This window comes from Cnephaeus nilssonii, assembly GCF_951640355.1.
Source record: "Cnephaeus nilssonii genome assembly, chromosome: 14".
In the NCBI taxonomy this organism is placed as follows: domain Eukaryota; kingdom Metazoa; phylum Chordata; class Mammalia; order Chiroptera; family Vespertilionidae; genus Cnephaeus; species Cnephaeus nilssonii.
In genome coordinates this window covers 43,870,039-43,890,388 of record NC_137085.1, presented here as the reverse complement: position 1 = coordinate 43,890,388, position 20,350 = coordinate 43,870,039, and the positions used below count along the sequence as shown (strand labels likewise).

The 20,350-nt window shown below is 43.6% G+C and overlaps 1 protein-coding gene across 1 annotated transcript in view; it reads left to right on the top strand.

Annotated features, from left to right (window-relative positions):
- Positions 1-18,208: 18,208 nt before the first annotated feature.
- ENTREP1 (endosomal transmembrane epsin interactor 1) overlaps positions 18,209-20,350 on the top strand; it is a 54,437-nt gene continuing 52,295 nt past the window's right edge. Inside the window, exon 1 of the mRNA XM_079790838.1 lies at positions 18,209-18,767. Within this exon, the coding sequence (XP_079646964.1) occupies positions 18,369-18,767 (399 nt within the window). The 5' untranslated portion in view covers positions 18,209-18,368. The remainder of the gene's footprint in view (positions 18,768-20,350) is intronic.

The window sequence follows — 20,350 nt, the reverse complement described above, 5'->3', positions numbered from 1 at the left end:
GGTTGTGGGTTCGATCCCTGGTTGGAGTGCATACAGGAGGCAACCAATCAGTGTTTCTCATATAGATATTTTTCTCTTTCTCCCTGTCTTCTTTCTTTCTCTCTAAAAGTCAATAAAAACATACCCTCGGGTGAGGGTTTAACAAAAAAATTGGACAACAAACAAGAGACCTGATTACCTCAGGGACTTGTCTATGAAACTCGTACCTACTCCTTGTCTGGACCCTTCCCCTGGGTATCAAAAGCATTACATTTAGCTTTTGTGACCTGGTTTTTTTTCTGGCACACCGTATTGGCACAGGCCCACCCACACCCTGTGCCCTGAACCCTCTGAGCCGAGGGTCTGGCAGCTCTTGTAATGTTCTGGTCTTACTGTCCACCAGATATTCAAAGACACTGTCCAGAGTATGCTCAGCCTCTGTATCTTTTGACTTGACAAAAAGGTTTTTGTGCCAAGGTCAAATCTGCTTCCTCTCCTAGGCTCTAAATGGCTTTGTTATCTTCCTGGCAGTGGAAGTGATAGAAGAAAAGCATTCTGGGACGAGGGCAGATGTATTTATGGGAGTGAAAAACTATAGCAATTTTTTCCCCCTACCACTTTCATGGATTGAAATAAAAATATTTTCATGTGAAATCCAGACGAGAAACAATCGTTTTCAGTTTTGGTTTCATCAGTGTTTTACGGGTCAGTAGTTGTCAACAAAAGCTCAGCGTGGGGCCAAGTTTTGGGCTTTTGTTCTGCCCTGCGTACGTGCTGTGTTTATGGGCCTGATCCTGTGTGTCCCATGTGGGCTCTGAGGGGCCAGGAGGAGAATGACCAGATGTCATCTGTCACTCGGAGGATCTTAAAGCAAAGGCTCTCTGAGTGCCAGGAACAACCTATGTGGATCATCCGCTTGAAAAAACCTCTCTCCTGGATCTTACCTAGCCCAGCCCAGAGAAGACTCATCAGTAGGCATTAACTTGTCTTTGGGACTTCCATGAGTTGGAAGGAGGGTGTCAAAGGGGAGCTTTGTCTGCCCACAACAGATACTGGGTCTAATTGACGAACACACAACTGGCTACCAGGAAATGTGATGTCTCACCTAGAGGCCCTCACACGGAGTGTGGTCCCCTCTCAGCCCACTTCCCGCAGTGCGTGCATATGCAGACCTGCCCTTTGTCCTTCGGGAGGGAGGGCTGGGGTAGTCAGAAGGAGGCATGCAGACGGGTCTGTACAGGACTTTCCTCAGCTCTCTGCATGCACCCATCCCTTAAGATCTCTCCTCTTAGCAAATTTCAAGTGTACAAGACAGTATTATTAACTGTAGTCACAATGCTACACGTTAGATCTCTAGAACTTAATCATCTTGCAGTAATGAAACATGATACCCCGTGGCCAACTTTTTCCCATTTTCCCTCCTGTTAGCCCCTGGAAATCATCATTCTACTCTCTGCTGCTATGAATTTGACTATTTTAGAATCTATGTTTAAGTGAGATCATGCAGTAGTTGTCTTTTTGTATCTGGTTTACTTAGCCCAAGCATGTCAAACTCAAAGGCTAACATGGGCCAAGTAAACAAGGCATGCAGCCTGCAGGCCACGAGTTTGACATGCTTGAGTTAGCCTCTAGGTTCATCATGTTTTTACAAGAAGCAGGATTTCCTTCATTTTTAAGGCTGAATAACATTCCATTGTGTGTGTGTGTGTATGTATGCACACACATATATAATACCCATGGTGTGTAGATGTATATATGTACATACATATACATACACTACATATATATATGCATATATATGTAGTGTATGGGTAATACATATACAGTGTGTGTTCATTCATCAGTCAATAGACACTTAGGTTGTTTCCATATCTTGGCTGTTGTGAATAATGTTTCAATGAACATGGGAGTGTAGATATATCTTCAAGATATTGATTTCATTTACTTTAGATATATACCCAGAAGTAGGATTGCTGGATCATAAAGTAGTTCTATTTGAATGTTTTGAGGCAACTCCATGGTATTTTCCATAATCGTAGTAACAATGTACATTCCCATCAACAGTTTACAAGGGTTCCTTTTTCTTCACACTCTTGCCAACACTTAGCTTTCCATAGCTGTCAATTTCTCCCATCAGATCTATCAATATTTGCTTTATACATTTAGGTATTATAATGTTGGGTGCATATGTATTTATAATTATTACCCTTTTCTGCTGAATTGACCTTTTTATCATTATATAATAAACTACGTAGTTTCTAGAGGCAATTTTTGACTTAAAAGTCTGTTTTGTCTGATATAAGTAGCCATCTCTGCTTTTTTGGTTACTATTTGCATGGAATATCTTTTTTCATCTCTTCACTTTCAGCCTATGTGTGTCCTTAAATAAAAAATGAGCCTCTTATAGACAGTATATCACTAAATCTTTTTAAAAAATTAATTCATCCCTTCCATTCCTTTTGACCGGGGAGTATAATTCATTTACATTAAAAATAATTACTAATAGCCCTGGCTGAGTGGCTCAGTTGGTTCGAGTGTCATCTTGTATATCAAAAGGCTGTGGGCTGGATTCCTGGTCAGGGAATATACCTAGGTTGCAGGTTCGATCCCAGTAGGGGTGCATATGGGAGGCAACTGTTTGATGTTTCTCTCTCCCTTCCCCTCTCTCTAAAAATCAATAAAAATATATTCTCAGCTGAGGGTTAAAAAAGTAATTATTAACAGATGAAGATTTACTAATGTCATTTTATTCATTGTTTTCTAGTTTTTTCCCCCCCTCTATTCCTCTTTTGCGGTCTTCTTTTATTATTTGGCTATTTTTTGCAGTGATTTGCTTTGATTATTTCATCTTTATCTTTTATGCATGTATCTGTTATAATTTTTTTCTTTGTGGTTATCCTAAAGCCTCCATAAAATATCTTGTAGTTACTACCAAATTGACAACTTAAATCACATACAAAAACTGCTAAATCATTGTTTGCTGGGGGAATGGGACTGAGACCTCTTCATCTGCCATGTTGTTGGTGTCACCTCTTAGATATGGGACTAAATTTCCTAAGATAGCGTGACACTTTCTTCCCAATCCATCCATTCCCCTGATGTAAAAACACTTCCTGGTAATTTATATTGTGGTCATTTTGTCTATCCTTCCACCACTTTCCATCCCATTCCTTGAGCCTGGCACTTCTGAAGGTTAAAGCATAGAAAGGGGCATCATCACCTTGGAGCTCACATGGGTTGAATTATATTGCCTGAGCCTGAATTAAATAACTGATAGGACATTCTTTGAAGTTGTGTGTAGGTTGCTTCTCTGGCTGAGAGATGGACCACCTTTTCCTTCTCAAATCAGCAGTGGATACCTTGATTCCTCTGGGGTGGAAGATGGGGAGGCAGAGAGAGCGTATGGGGCCAGCTGCCCAGCTTGGGGATAGTCCTCCTTCCGGTGTAGAGGGATGCACGTGGAGCTGTGCAGGTTCTCAGAGCTGGAGGAGCTAAGTGAGGGGACAGAGCTAAGGAAACCCGGGTAAGACGGAACAGAACCACCCTCCCAAGGAAGGAGAGGCAGCCTCGGCTCCTGGGCTATGTGGGGGTGACACCTGTCCTTCCAGAGCAGTTTTCTCCATTTCCTCTTCCTGTGGGTAGGACAGAACGAGTTACCGACTGTTAGACCTGTTCTCAAGCAGGTAGTCTGTAAGTGAAAATCTAGGGACTTTCAGACAAGATAACTCTGGGCTCTGCTCCATGGGGCAAAGGTCATTCTGGACATTTCTTCCCACGCTGCTTCCATCCAGTGAGGCTGGTTTTTCCTCAGAAACTTAGGGCCTTTCATTAATCTAGGTCAGTTGAGAACCGCTAGCAGGGTCGCCTAAGACCATTGGAAAACACAGATATTTACATTACAATTCATAACAGTAGCAAAATTACAGTTATGAAGTAGCAATGAAAATAATTTTATGGTTGAGGGTCACCACAACATGAGGAACTGTATTAAAGGGTCGCGGCATTAGAAAGGTTGAGAACCACTGATCTAGGTGTTTCCTTACCCCTGAACTATGCTATCAGCCATGATTAGATTCGTGGGTTTTTTTTTAACATTAAATTTGAGATCATTAAGATTTATATGCAGTTATACGAAATATTACACAGAGAATTCATATACCCTTTAGGTGGATTCTTCCAATACTAACATCGTGCGTATCTATAGTACATGATCGCAACTAAGAAATTGACATTGATACAATCGATATACGTACCTTTTTGAGATTTTTATCCCACTATTTTACATGTACACTGTGTGTGTGTATTTTATTCTATGTAGTTTTATCCCATGTATAGACTCTGGTGACCACCACCACAGCCAAGATACAAAATAGTTCCATTACTACAGGGGTCTCTTTTGTTACCCTTTTGTAACTGCACTTACTCTCTTCCCCACCCCTAAACCCTAGCAACCACGAATCTTCCCTCTGTTTCTGTTTTTCATCATTTTAAGAATGCTACATAAATAGAATCACACAGATTAGCTTGTTTCACTCACTATCATTTCCTGGACAGTCATTCAAGTTGTGTGTATGAATAATTCATTCCTTTTTATTGCTGATTTTGCATCTGTGATATCAATGTACCACCGTTTGTTTAATTTAAAGGAAATTCAGATTGTTTCCCGTTTGGAGAGAACAAACTGCTACAACATTCATGTGTAGGATTTTGTGTGAAGAAATGCTTTCATTTCTGTTGGGTGGTTGGGGGAGGAGGGCAGGGAAGGTGCTTAGATTGCACAACAGTTGCATGGTTAGTTTTTCCAGAAACTATCAAACTGTTTTCCATAGTGGCCATACTGTTCTACATTTTTACCTGTCATAGATAAGGGATCCAGTTAACTGCATCCTTGCTAGGATTTGGTGTTGTTACTATTATGTGTTAGTCATTCTGATAGTTGTGAAGTGCTATTTGCATTTCCCTGAGGGGTAATTAGGCTGAACTTCTTTTTATGTGTTTATTGGTCACATATATGTCCTCCTCAGTCAAGTGTCACGTTTGCCCTTTTTCTAATTGGATTGTTGTCTTCTTATTTTTGAGTTTTGAGGGTTCTTTATATATTCTAGATACTAATCTTCTATCAAACATATGATTTGCAAATTTTTTCTCAGTCCATAGCTTGTCTTCTCCTTCTCTCCACAAGACTTTTACAGAGCAAAAGTTTAATATTGATGAGATTCAATTTCTCCTTATATATAGTATATGATTGGTGTCAAAATTAATAACACTTTGCCTATCCTTAGAGTCCAAAGATTTTCTAAAAGATTTATAATTTCAATAGTACATTTAAGTCTGTGGTCCATTTTGAATTAATTTTTGTGTAAGGTGTGAAGTTTAGGTCAATGATCTGTTCCCCCTGTCCCCGCCCCCCCCCTGCCCCCATGGATATCCGATTGCTCCATCACCATTTGTTGAAAGGGTTTTTACTTTTATTTATTTTTCATTCATGAATGGGGGTGAGGTGGGGAGAGGGCAGGAGAGAGAGAGAGAGAGAAAGAGAGAGAGAGAGAGAGAGAGAGAGAGAGAGAGAGAAAGAGAGAGAGAGAGAGAGAGAGAGAGATTGATTTTAATGACATAATTGGGCATACGCTGTGGCAGGTTTAGGGACACTGAAAGAAAAATGTTGATTAGGTAAGAGGGAAGGATTGCCCAAGGAGGAATTAGTTAAGTGCTGTTAGAAAATAGGGAGGCATTCGACCTGTGCATTTTCCATTTTTAAGGAGAACAAGGACTGGTGGGAAAGAGAATGGAAGAAATTGATCCGCATCTTTGCCACTAGGTGAAGTAGCAACAGTGGACTGTCATGAATTCTAAGAAGTGAGGAGAAAACAGGTGGCATCCAGGTGGGTATTTGAGGAGGTCATACACAGCAAATAAGAATTTGAGGAAGACATCATTTTTCTCCAGGTCGCCTCACAGACTACAGTGGTGGCCACACCTCGCAGGGCGCCCTAATTTCTCTAGGGCATGACCAAACTTGGTATCTCCCAGGGGAGGAATGCTGGAGCTGCCTCTAGCACGCTCTTCGCTGCGTTTGCCCCTTAAGCTTCCTTGTGATGTCGGAATGTAACTACTTCAGGATCAAGAGGCCTTCCACAAGAGACAGGAAGGCTTCGCATTCCAACTCTTGGTTCCCTGCCACGCGACTGTCTCTAAAAATTTCTATGTTATTTTTGGAATGGAAAAACCAAACAGGGCATGGCTTCTTTGGATAAGCAAGGTGATTGCTCGTTAGCTCGTTTTCAGCAAATAGGCACTCTGGATAATTCTCTTAAATAGACATTTAGAATTCAAGAAGAGGGAGGCTGTAAGGAAGGAAATACTTTGACAGTGAATTCTGTGTGTGCATTTTGTTAGTGGTGGTGGTGGAATTTCGAGCAGGCTGTGATTAAACATTTTGTCATTTCTATGGAAGGAGCAAACAATAGGATGGGCAATACAACCCACTTTGAATTTTTTTTTTAAAAAAGAAAAAAGCTCTGGCCGGTTTGCCTCAGTGGATAGAGCATTAGTCTGCGGACCGAAGGGTCCCAGGTTCGATTCTGGTCAATGGCATGTACCTTGGTTGCAGGCACATCCCCAGTAGGGGGTGTGCAGGAGGCAGCTGATTGATGTTTCTCTCTCATTGATGTTTCTAACTCTCTATCCCTCTCCCTTCCTCTCTGTAAAAAATCAATAAAATATATATTTTAAAGAAAAAGAAAAAAGAAAGAGCAACCTGGCTAACTGATTAGCTCTGGGATTCTTCCAGGGCAAGCTATTAACATAAAAGAGAGGAGGATGGGATTATTTAGATGGTGATGGGGATGGTTTATTTTCTCTTCTTTATATGCCAAATCGGGTGGCACCTATAACATACATTGCATCCATGTGCCTCTTTCACAGCTTTCCTTTTTTTTTTTTAACTTAAATTTATTGGGGTGACATTGGTTAGTAGCACTATATAAGTTTCAGGCGTACAGTTCCATAATACATCGTCTGTATATTGCATTGTGTGCCCACCACCCAAAGTCCAGTCTCCTGTCACCATATATTTAACCCCTTTACCTTCTTCGTCCTCCCACTACCCCTACTCCCCTCTGGTAACCACCATAATGTTATCTGTGTCTGTGAGTTTGTTTGCTAGTTTTGTTTGTTCGTTTGTTGTTTTCTGTTTTATATCCCCATATGAATGAAATTGTATGGCTCTTGTTCTTTTCCATCTGACTTATTTCACTTAGTATAATACTCTCAAGATTCATTCATGTTGTCACAAATGGCAGTATCTCATCCATTCTTATGGTTGAGTAGTATTCCATTGTATATATCTATATCTATATCTATATCTATATCTATATCTATATCTATATCTATATCTATATCTATAGATAGATGTGATATATATATCTATATCTATAGATCACATCTTCTTTATTCAATCAACTATTGAAGGACACTTAGGTTCTTTCCATGTCTTGGCTACCATAAATAATGCGCAGTGAACATAGGGGATCATATATCTTTACAAAACCATGTTTTCAAAAATTTCAGGTAGATACCCCGAAGAGGGACTGCTGGGTCAAATGGTAGCGCTATTCTTAATTTTTTTGAGGAACCTCCATACTGTTTCTTGTAAAGGCTGTACTAATTTCCATTCCTACCAGCAGTGTATAAGGGTTCCTTTTTCTCCGCATCCTCACAAACACTGTTATCTTTTTTCTTTTTGATAATAGCTATCCTAAGGAGTATGAGGTGCTATCAGTTGTGGTTTTGATTTGCATTTCTCTGGTGAGTAGTGATGATGAGCACCTTTTCATACATCTCTTGGCCATTTGTATATCTTCTTTTGAAAAATGTCTATTCAAGTCCTTTGCTCCCTTAAAAATCAGGTTATTTGTTTATTTACTATTGAGTTATCTGAATTCCTTACATATTTTGGATATTAATCCCCTATAAGATATTTGGTTTGCAAATATTTTCTCTCATTTCATAGGTAGCCTTTTTGTTCTGTGTTTCCTTTGTTGTGCAGAAGCCTTTTAGTTAGATGTAATCCTGTTTGTCTATTCTTGCATTTGTTACATCTGCTTTTGGTGACATATAAAAAAAAAGTCATTGTCCAGACCAATGTCAAGTAGTTTTTCCCTTAGGTTTTCTTCTAGTAGGTTTATGGTTTCAGGTCTTACATTTAAGTCTTCATTCCATTTTGCATTAATTTTTTGTGTAGAGTATAAGATAAGGGTCCAATTTCATTCTTTTGCATGTGCATATCTAGTTTTCTGTTTTCATTTGTCACAGCTACTTTTTTATTTTCCCTTTGACTTCCTCTTTAATTCGTTAGTTGTTCAGGGGTGTGTTTAATTTCCACATATTTGTGGATTTCCTCCTGTTTTTGACTCCCAGTTCATATCACTTTGGTTGAAAAAGATACTTAATATGATTTCAGTCTTCTTAAATTTGTTAGGATTTGTTTTGTGGGGCAACGTACGATCTTTCCTGGAGAATGCTCCATGGGCTGCACCATTCTATATTTCTACCAGCCATGTGTGAAAGCACTAATTTCCCCACATTCTCTCCATCACTGTGATTGTCTACCTTTTTCATGCTAGCCATCCTGGTGGGTGTGAAGTGATACCTCATTGTGGTATTTTCCCCTAGTGACTAATGAGGTTGAACATCTTTTCAGGTACTGATTGGCCATTTATTTACCTTCTTTGGGGAAATGTCCATTTTGATTCTTTGCCCATTTTTAAATTGGGTTAGTTATATTGTTATTATTCATCTGTAAGAGTTCTTTAGCATATAAGTCCTTTGTCAGACATATTATTTGCAAATATTTTATCCCATTCTGTGAATTTTTAAATTTTCTATATGGTGTCCTTTGAAGCACAAAAGTTTTTAATTTTGATGAAGTCTAATTCATTTATTTTTCTTTTTTTGCATGTACTTTTAGTGTTATATCTAAGAAACAGTCACCTAACTCAAGTTCATGAAGATTTACTCCTATTTTTTCTTTCAGGGACTTTATAGTTTTGGCTCTCATATATTCATGAGTTAATTTTTGTGTATTGTGTAAGCTTAATATCCCATAAATGTCAAGCAGTTTAAACATACGTTTTCTTATCATAGAATTTCCCAAGGCTGTTCATTATTAACAACTTGGTGATATTGACTATGACACAACTCTTCCTCTGTAAGCTGGCGTTTCCCCACTATACAGGTCTTACCTGAATTTATCAGAGTACCTGAGAATATGGAAACCTTTGTGTTGACAGAGTCAGAAACACAAATCAAAGTAGTCAGAAAAATGGATTTAGGAATTCATGTAATTAGGGAAGAGTTGAATAGCCTGATGGCAGGAAGCTTGAGGTATAGCTGGACCTGAGGAACAGCTGCAACTAGGACTTGAAGGCCACCAGGACACATTTTCCCTCTCTCTCTCTCTCTCTCTCTATCTCTCTCTCTTCTCTGGGTCTTGCCTCCTTTTCTCTTTGCCCATAAGCTTCACTTTCCATGCAGGCTGAAGGCTGGTTTCCTCCGCATAACCAAAGACCAGGCTACAGGTAGCTCTCAAGACCCTGGACTCCAAGCTCTCACCACCAGGGAGACTTATTTTTTTTTTTTCTTTATTGATTTCAGAGAGGAATGGAGAAGGAGAGAAAGAGATAGAAACATCAATGATGAGAGAGAATCATTTATCAGCTGCCTCTTGCACGCCCCCCACCGGGGATTGAGCCTGTAATCCAGGCATGTGCCCTTGGCTGGAATTGAACCTGGGACCCTTCAGTCTGCAGGCTGATGCTCTATCCACTGAGCCAAGCCAGCTAGGGCACCAGGGAGACTTTTATTCCCATCTCTAGTTTGAAAGATTCTAGGCAAGATTTCTGATACGCTACCTGGGGCCATGTGCCTCTCTGGACTGTTAATCCACATTGAGGGTGGGTTTTATTTGCAGAAAAGACTCTTCAGAAATTTACTATTGGTTTAAACAAGTTGTTTTTAATTTATTATAGCTCTTGTTCTTACAGAACTTTTTATTCTATTTAAAATCTAGCAGTTGTTACAATTACTTTTTAAGGGATATTTAAATATTGTTTGGTTATTCAAAACTCAATTAAACCGCTTCAACATTTCAAACATTGTTTATCAATTTAAGATATTTAATATGCTTCTTAAGTATTTTAAATGCTTGACCAAACAAGTAAATGTTCCTGAGGATTTCACTGTTATAAATATATTAACCTTATAAATAAGTGAAAGCTAAAGTTCTAATAGGTGTTCCAATACTGTGTTGAACTTGGTAGGATTTCAGCACTGTACCATAAGTCTGAGTTATTCAAATGTGTATTTTAAACTGGAGGTAGAAGGCTTTCTAATACAACAATTTTTTCAATATCACAAACACATGGGATATCTAATATTTACAGGGTCTTTCTAAACACTGAAGTATTGATACATGGTTTTGACTCCTTAAAATTTTTTAATACTTAATTTTAAATCCTCCCAGTATTAAAACCTGCTATTCACTAATAACCTGAATACTTGTAGAATTCATATGAGTTTAGAATACTTAAAATATGTCCAGGATTAAAAGATGCTCATTTACTAAGTACATTTCATCTGTTCTAAGATGTGTCCCCCACACCCCAACCCACCCCACATTTTAACATCTCTGAAATTGGGCTGTATCTGACAGTAAATGGCACCTTGATTGGTAGCAGTTAGTCTTTCTTAGTGATACATAAAATAATGCTGTCTTAAATTCAGTTCAGTTGGATGAGATATGGTACCATCCTAGTTAACGGCATCACTTCAAACTGGAAATTAGGCTGGGTGTGACACCTGCGCTACAGACACCCAGCACATTTCTTCTCACTGACACCACTGTCTTGTTGAGATTTTTTTTTTTTTTTTTTTTTTTTTGGTTTCTGTGACATGACTTGAAAACTTAAAAAAGAAGTATGGCTCTTGTAGACCATGCTGGATTCAATTTATCAAAAAAGTTGAGTCTCTACCTGCTTCTGAAACCCAGAATTCCCACTGGAGCTGGTCACTTGATTGGATTGCACTTGTCTGATTTTAGTGCTCATAATTATCTTTTTTAAAAAATATATATTTTATTGATTTTTTACAGAGAGGAAGAGAGAGGGATAGAGAGTCAGAAACATCGATTAGCTGCCTCTTGCACCCAACCCCCCCCCCCCCCCCCCCACTGGGGATGCGCCCGCAACCAAGGTACATGCCCTTGACCGGGATCAAACCTGGGACCCTTGAGTCCGCAGGCCGACGCTCTAGCCACTGAGCCAAACCGGTTTCGGCATATCTTTTTTTTCCATACAACTTTGAAACATGGGAGCCTGTGCTATTTAAATATGTGTTTTTTCATTTAACTTCAAAGAGATTTGAATTAGATGCATTTTTTCTTTCATGTTCTAGATATTTAAGGTTATTGTACTTTTTCCCCCCAGTTATGTAATGTATTTGAAACTATAATAATTTTTCTCTTTTAAAATAGTTATCTTTCCTTAGCTAGAAAGCCTAGAATGACATTTCAAATGGAGAACACATATATTCTTAATTTATTCCTAAATGTAATGAAGTTATTTTCTATGCTCTTGATAATGATTTGAGATAGATATAATCTTAAGAAATTGTCATTTGTTTTAGTAAGAGGTTTTAAGAGTCAGAAATGGATTTCTAGCAGCTTTATTGAGAAATAGTTCACATACTATAAAATTTACCCATTTAAAGCGTACTATTCAATAATTTTTAGTATATTCATAGATATGTGCAACCATCACTCTGGTCAGTTTTAGAATATTTTCATCACCTCAAAAAGAAACCCCCTACCCTTTAGCTGTACTATTTCCCCCAATCCTAAACAATCACTAGTCTATGTTCTGTCTCGATAAATTGACCTTTTCTGGACATTTACTATAAATGGAATCATATACTATGCAGTCTTTTTCTACTGGCTTCTTTCACTTGGAGAAATAGATGCTGAAATGGATCAAACATCTTTTTAGGAAGTATCCTAATTTTTGATTTGGACATCTCACACGAATTTGTCTGACTTGCAGTCACAATTATGAAGTCATTCTGTTGACACGGACCAAGCAATTGTGGTCCAGAGAAGAGGTGCTGAGAGGGCCCCAAGGTCAGACACCTGCCTCAAGCCCAATCTCCAGACAGGGGGTGGAGTCAGGGAAGAAGGCTGGGACCACGTGGCTGGGAGAAGGCAAAGAGTAGTTAGTTCCTAGAAAAGGGGACAGACAGACAAAATTGAAGATGGCTTCTTTACTTCAGCCATTTGAGGGCCCTTTCCCATGTGTTCCTGAATGAAGAGTAACGTTGTGCAAAATGTTGCTGTGGTGTGCTGGGAAAGAAACCGAATTAGAAGTCAGAAGCCCTAGGTTTTTCCTTTGGCCATGCAGTTTAACCTTGAGGAAGTCGCTCTATATCTCTGAACCTCGTGTTCTTCATCTTTAAATTAGTAAAAAATTAACTACTTGGCATGGTTGTTGGTGGTATTATATGAGATAGTGTGCCTGAAGGATGAACACAAACATTATGAAACGTGTAAGTGTCTAGTATCTGTCTTCTCAGTCTCTCTGATTCTGGATATCCTGCATGGTTGGTTGCTCCATAGCCCACTGGTTTTTGGCGCTGGTTCAGATTGAACTCCGGTCAAGTGCACTCAGCATTTTTCACTGCCTAATCCTCCACTTCATGTTGACCTTGGGGTTTCTGTTTACAAGGCTCATGCTTAGTGGCCTCCAGGGTCCTCAGAGGTTTTTCCCAGACTGCAGCCATCCACCACTTCCAAGAACACTGAAAACCATACACCACTGCCCCCCCCCCCCCCGCCGTCCCCAATTTCCACTCACCCACCCACTCCCAGCAAAGATGGCTTGGCTGTTAGTTACATCAGTCCCCTTGGAGGTGAGTCACGGAAAGCTCATCCTTAGTCACATCCTAAGCTGCAAAGCCTCTGGGTTGTAGAGGGGCACAGCTCCTGGTCTCTGGGGCTAAGTCCTGAGGCTGACAGATAACATAGCCACCGTGAGCGGGACACCTGATATTCGGGTGGCAGGTAGCCTGACACCAGGGTTTGGGGCCCTGGGTTCTCTTTCAGCTTCATTTACACACACACACACACACACACACACACACACACACACGCACACACACATGCACACACACGTCTTTGTGCTTGCCCATCGAGATGATTCATAATCAGGATATTCCTATTCAAAGGAGATCCAGGCACCTTGAGAAGAGAGCATTTCTAAATGCTGGCACTTAGATTTGATGTTAGAACTGGAAAGAACCATGCACACAAGCTAGTCTAAAGCACTCCCTAAACACCCTATCCCTCCCCTCGTTAATGGGTAATATGGAAGCTCATTGAGGTGATATGGCTTGTCTAAGATTACACAGCAAGTGAGAATTCATTCATTCATTCATTCAAACTGGCAAGGAGGGCATGCATGGCCAGCTTTTTAGTTGGTAGAACGAAGTACATGCTCTCAGCAGCAATCATTTCCAGGGATGAACAGAAACAGGAGTCCTTCAGTGTGTCAAAAGAAATCCTGTCTTGATCACGCCACAGAAAACACCAGCTACCATTTATGGAGTGTCTCCTGCATGCAGAGTCTAGATAGGAATCTAGACGTCTAGACGAGAAATCATAACAATATTGTGTGACAAAAACTATGATGGGAAGTAGAGACTGATGTGCAGCACAAAGCATGGATTCCTTATCTGGTCTCTGGGGCCGCTGGTGGGCATGTTGAAGGTGACTTTCTGTAGTGAAGGAGCTCCAATCCACACTTTAGGGTTGAGTAGAGTGTCCCAGGAAACGTTTGTATGTGAGTTGGGGATCAAGGGAGTAAGCATGGAACAGTGTCCTTGACAGAGGGAACAGCATGTTTAAAAGCCCCAAAGTAAAGATGAACCTGGCACAAAAGACCTATATATATATCAGGATGCCAATTTATTATCCCAGGAAGTGGGAGCAGGACTATATAAAAGGCTTTCAAATGCACAGAACTCACAGCCGCTACCAAGGGCAGCCATCTGGGGGCATCACATAGCTGAGAGAGTGATTTAGTATCATACCATCTCATGGAGATCAACTTTATTTTTCTTTTATCCTGATGGACTGTCGAAAGGCAAATAGAGACTATGAGTGCACGAGGCACAAAGATGAATACTTTCCTTCCATTTCTTTCTCTTCCCTTCTGGCCCAGTTAAGTCAAGGATCCACTTGATAGAGATGTTGTGTTAGAAATAATGCTCAGAAAGCCCGATAGCAGCCTGTCAAAGCCAGTGGCTAGTATTAGCAGGAGGCTCAGGGAAAGGCCGGGCTGCTCCACTCCCTGCATCCTAAGCTCCCCTTTCCTCACTTGTCATTTCCTGTCCCAGGAAGGACCTCCACCTGTCGCAGGACAGCAGTTGTGACCTCTCCTTTGGGGGGGGGGGGCGGAGGGCGGCGGAATCCACCTGTCTCTCCCTCGGTGGCTTTGTGGTCTTCAGTACGTCAATGGCTAAGACCTTTTTAAATCCAGTGAACTGTACATGTTCCACAGCGTTTGTCAGTCTTGAAGAACCCAATCTATGGGGACATCTACAACTCAGTCTATGTGGGCTGTCCCCAGCCCAGGCCAAGTTCCTCCTTATTGTTTCTCCTTCAGCTTGATGGACAGGACTGCCCATCCTCTGACTGTCTTTGGGGGCTTGAGGACCTCTTCTCCATGAAAAGTTGCTGGAAAGAAAAACACACACACACACACACACACACACACACACACACACAGAGAGAGAGAGAGAGAGAGAGAGAGAGAGAGAGAGAGAGAGAGAGAGAGAGAAGAAAGGTATATTGGTCTCTGAGACATAGCTTCCCAGGACATCACCAACCTCTGGGGAGCTTTTATTAAATACATCTGGAAAGACTGACAAGCACCCCAGACCCAGAGCCCCTTATTGAGTCGCCTGCTCCAGGCAGACAGCCTCTTACCTTACAGCTTTTTCCTAAACATAATTGTTTCCGAAGGGTCTAGGCTTCACATTTGCATAACTAAAAGGCTGTTCCAGCGATTGCCCCAGAACAAAGGAATGGTCTCTGCTCAAAGGTGAATTACAGCTTTGACTTCTACAGAAACTTGAACCTGCAGGGAGCTCTGATATTACAAGTTACACACACACACACACACACGCACACGCACACGCACACGCACACGCACACGCACACGCACACGCACTCACCTACTTATAAGATATACAGCTCCTAGAAAGTCATAAGCCAGAAATAATTTTTAGGGCAGTTGACTTGAATTGTGTTTTGTGGGATTTGAATTATGACATTGTAAGTATATAATTTCAACAGTGAGGGGAAAAAAGTATGGGCTACAGCCCTTCTGTTTAACAAATAAGTCTGTCTTGGGACCAGTTGCCTTAAATATCCTTAACAATCAGTGTGCACTGTTATTTCAGAAAAATGGAGTGCGTGGTTTGTCCAGCTCTGCTCAGGGTTGCTTTCTTTCTTCCATTCTCTCTCTTAATTAAAAAAAAAAAAAAGTTCCACAGTCCTTTCTCTGCAAAATGAAATGTTAAAATTGAAGCTGCCACTGCATATCCCCAACACAGCCCTCATACAACACAGCCCCTCAGGGGAAACCACGAGACCATGGAACCTGCAGCCTCAGTTTTCGGGTTTCTCCTGGGTATGTTGGTTCTGCATGTTTAACGATTCCACACCCAAATTCACCTGCTTTTCTTGGTTCCTGCTCTCTTGCTGGTCATCTGAGAAACCATGGCAGTGAGAATAGCTGAACTTCAAAATCGCAGGCCTTGGGGACTCCCGCTGATCACATGGCCCAGCCTCAAGCAGATGAAGCATCATAAACTGGCACCTGACAGAAGGAAGCATGGAGGCTAGAGATGCTTGGAACTGGCTCAAGATCACAGAGGAGAAGGGCTACAACCCAGGATGTCTGGCTCCTAATATGGTGCCCTTTCCATTAGAATCCAGTGGTCTAAATCCTTCCTGTGCCTAAAAATCACCTGGATAGCAGTGCCTGGCTGGGGACCAGCAGAGCCCCTACCCCCAGCATATTTACATCCAAGTTTGATTTTGAGCCAAATCCTCTGCCTTCTCCTTCCAGCTAACTTGCTGTCCTTAGTTGTCTCGCACATACAAAGTCCCACATAAAAATTCTGGAGTCTGAATGGTTCCATCCGTTAATATTTTGGACAATCCGTTAAAATGCAGGTTGCCATTGGCGCTGGTTCCAGAGTGTCGGGGTGGGTGTGGGGGAAGTCAGCGAACCTGCATTCTGACACTCTCCCCTAGTGGTTCTGTGGTCCGTGGGCCACACTTTGAAAAGCTGCTCCAAAGCCACCATATTAAATGAGTCCACTGTGCCTTACTCGGAGACATTCTTCTCTTCCTAAACTGGAAGAACTGGAGGCAGGTTGTCAGGGAACATGCTTTAAGGCGATTCAGCAGCAGCTCCCACTGTGAAGGGGAACACCCTCCTGCATCAGCGAACAGGCTGGCTTTCTGAGGCAGGGTGGGAGGAACTGAGGAGCTTGTTTGAGGGTGCCCAGGGGAACCTGAGCGAAAGAGCCTACACTCCTGAGCAGTGAGGGCTTTGTGTGGGAAGCGCAGAAAAGGAAGTACAGGGGAGGGAAGAGTTGGTGGACATTTTTCCTTGAAGTTTGGCTTTGATCTTGAGGAAAGCTGGCAGCTGGGTCCCACGGAACAATACATTAACAACTATTATTTCCCTGGACTTTCACCTACATTAATGAAGGGTGGGTCAGTTCTCCCACACATTCTCCCTCGCTTTATTTTAAGGGCTTTATGGAGGTATAAGTCACATGTATCTTTATTGAGATATAATTCATTCATTTACAGGGTCCAATTCAGTGGTTTTTATTTATTTTTGTTAATCCTCACCCGAGCTATTTTTCCATTGACTTTTACAGAGTGTGGAAGGGAAGGGGAGAGACAGAAACATTGATGTGAATCGATTGATTGCCTCCCACACACACCCTGACCAGGGCCGGGTGAAGCCTGCAACCCAGGTATGTGCCCTTGACGGGAATCGGACCCCGGACCCTTCAGTCTGCGGGCAGTGCGCTATCCACTGAGCAAACCATCTAGGGCTCAGTGGTGTTTAGTATACTCACAGAGCTGTGCAATCATCACTGTCAATTTTAGAACATTTGATCACCTCAAAAAGCACCCTACACCCTTTAGCAATCCCCCTCCCCCCATTTAATCTCCCCATCCTCCCAACCATAAGCAATCATTAATCTACTCTCTGTCTCTATTGATTTGTTTGTTCTGGAGGTTTCATATAGGTGGAATTATATAATATGTCGTCGTTTGTGACTGGCTTCTTTTACTTAGCATAATGTTTTTTTAATTAAATTTACTGGGGTGACATTGGTTAATTACAGTAGCTACGTTTCAAGTGAACAACGCCTTACTACATCATCTATACAGTGCAGTCCGGTCTCCTTCCATCACCGTATATTTGACTCCCTTCATCCTCCCCTCAACCCCCTTCCCCTCTGGTAACCACCAGACCGTTGTCTGTGTCTATGAGTTTGTTTTGTTTGTTTGTTTCTTGCTTTCTGCTTTATATTCCACACACGAGTGAAACTGCATGGTTCCTGCCCTGTTCTGTTGAAGCCACGCCAGCAGTGACTTGGCTCTGCTTACTTCGTCCTTCCTCCCCGCGTCCCCTGCAGCCCCGTCCCCCGGGCTTTCACCTCCTGGTGGGGAAAAGTTCAGAGCCGGACTCCCTTCCCATTAAAGGTTGCGGGGTCCTTCTCTGGGCCGAACCGGAAAAGGGCGAGGGTCCACTGCGCTTCTGCGGGTGGGGACAGACGCTTAGGCTGTGGGCTCTGGCTCCAGGGCACGCTGTCCTGGGCTGCTGCCTGGTGGCCCTCGCCCAGCCCGAGGGACCTGTTTTAAAATAACGGCGCTGAGCACCTTCCTTGGACCCCAGAGAGCAGGCACCCAGAGTGAGGGTGCGACCCAAAGGTTGCAGCAGCCCCGCGGCCCCAGTGCAGGGCGCGCCGGGTGTGTGTGGGTGAGAGTGAGCGTGGGAGCGCGCTCAGCCAGGGCCGGTCAGGGGCGGACCCGCTTGGCGGCAGGTGGGTGCGGCCGGCGGGTGCCCGGGCAGCGGCAGGGCAGCCACGGCAGCGGAGCGGCAGCAGCAAGTGGTTGGGCTGCGCATTTCCTTCCCGCCCCCTTGGCCCGGCCCGGCCCGCGGTGCCCAGTGCGTGGCGCCCGCGGCTGCTCGGTCCTGCGCGCCTCCCTGCAGCCGCGGGCCGCTCCCTTCCCCGCCCGCCTGCCCATGTCCCTGCCCGTGGTGCTCCCCGGCTCCTGCTGCCCGGTGGCCGGGCTCTCGGGCGGGCCGCAGGCCGGGGGCCCGGGCGCCACGGCCACCGCTGCCCAGGAGCCACCGCTGCCTCCCTTGCGGCCACGCTGGCCCCGGGCCGCGCTGCAGCCCCCGGTGCGGTCTCGCTGCTCGGCCACCGCCGCCGGGGTGCTGGCCGTGCCGCCCGCGCTCTCCTCCCGCCGGGCCGCCGCCGTCGCCCCGAGCTCCGCGCTGCTGCCCGGCCGTCCGCTGCTGTCGCTCGGGCTGCTGCAGCTGATCCTGGGGTGCTGCATGGTGGCGCTCAGCTTCGGGGCGCTGTCGCTGAGCAGCTCCCCGCAGGTGAAGAACTCGTGCCCGTTCTGGGCCGGCTCCTCGGTGAGTGCCGCGCGCCCCTCTCCCTCCGCAGGGCCCACCCCGGGATGCAGGGGCTCTGCCCGGTTCCCTCCACGGTCCCAGGATGGTTTGTCGCTTGCTTTCTGTTTTATATTCCACGCACGAGTGAAATTGTATGGTTCCTGTCCAGGACTGCAGGCGGGGAGCACAGCCCTCTTGCAGGCGAGGTGAAGTTTTGGGGGAAAAAGCCTACAAGAGCGTGGAGTTCTGGGATGAATTGGGATGTACCTGGACAGTGTCTGTTCCCCGCAGGCTGAAGGACTCCCAGCTCTGTGGGAAATTGGAAGGATGGGAGTGGGTGGTAGGAAGGTGGGAGGAAAATGGTTAAACTTCCTTGGCTACCGAGGGTTGACTTCTCGGACAACATCTGTGCCAGGAGGGCAGGGATTTTGACGTTTTGTTCACTGATGTATCAACAGTGCCTGCCTGGCACATAGTAGGTGTGTTTGTAGGGTGGATGAAGTAACAGGATGACTTGAGGCAGGTCACTTATTTTGTTCCCCTCTAAGACACGGATTCATGTGAAACGTGTCTGGGGATGAGTGCAAAAGTAATGACAAGGTGTGTAAACTCGTGCTTGTACCTGCTTATTAAAGGGGGGCCCTAAGCCCCCACGCGGCTCCCGGAGCCACACGGGCTGCTGGGCAGAGTTTAATCCTCCAGAACCCGAACCATCATTATGTCAAAGCCCAGGGGCTGGCACAGGAGTTGGAGATGTCTGCCTGCCTCGGGGGCCTGGCCCTGCCTCTTGGGAAAAGCTGATCTGGGACAAAGGTGCCGCCTCCATAGTCGTGGACACTGGGCGGCTACTCTCCCCGGCCTCATAGCAGTTTCACAGCTTGCGGGGCATCTGACCCCTTGAGCTTTGCTTGGGGCTGAGAGACTTGGGAACAGGTCTTCATGGGAAGATTGTGGAAGATGAGTGTTTGAAAGTAAATGACCCTTTTATGAACGAACTAAATGTGAAAGTCTGGCAGTGCCTGTAGTTTTTGCCTAAGATCTGCCATGAATGTGTGTTCCGAATGCATAAAAATTGTCCTTTCGCAGGTCCACACATACTCAGATTCAAGACCAAATTCTGAGAATATAGGGAAACTCATTAAACCCAAAATAATTGCTTGAAAAGGACATTAAGAACCTTGCGTACCTGGCCTGATATTTTATACTTAAACTGATGCCAATTTGCTCTCCTTTGAAATACTTTGATGCTGGGCGATCTTATGTGGCACAGCCCATGCTGTGGTAACGAGGTCACAGTCTGTGCATCAGGTAAAAAGTATCCCACGCCTCGCTGAGTGCTCTTTAAACTCTAGGAGGAGGGATTAGGCCCATTATGCTTTTTAGTCCATGTGTCAGACTGAATTCAGCCAAATGGTGGGTGCATTTCATTTCTCTAAATACCATAGGCCAGAAATGAAACTTGCATCAATTTCTTTAGGGATTTGCTCTTAGTAAAGTCATAATCGCTTGTCCTCTCAAAGATAGCTAGTTTAGGATTATTGGAAACTATTTTTTCCCTTCTAAAATTAAAACCCAAAATCAGGTGTGCTATTGTGAATTATTCT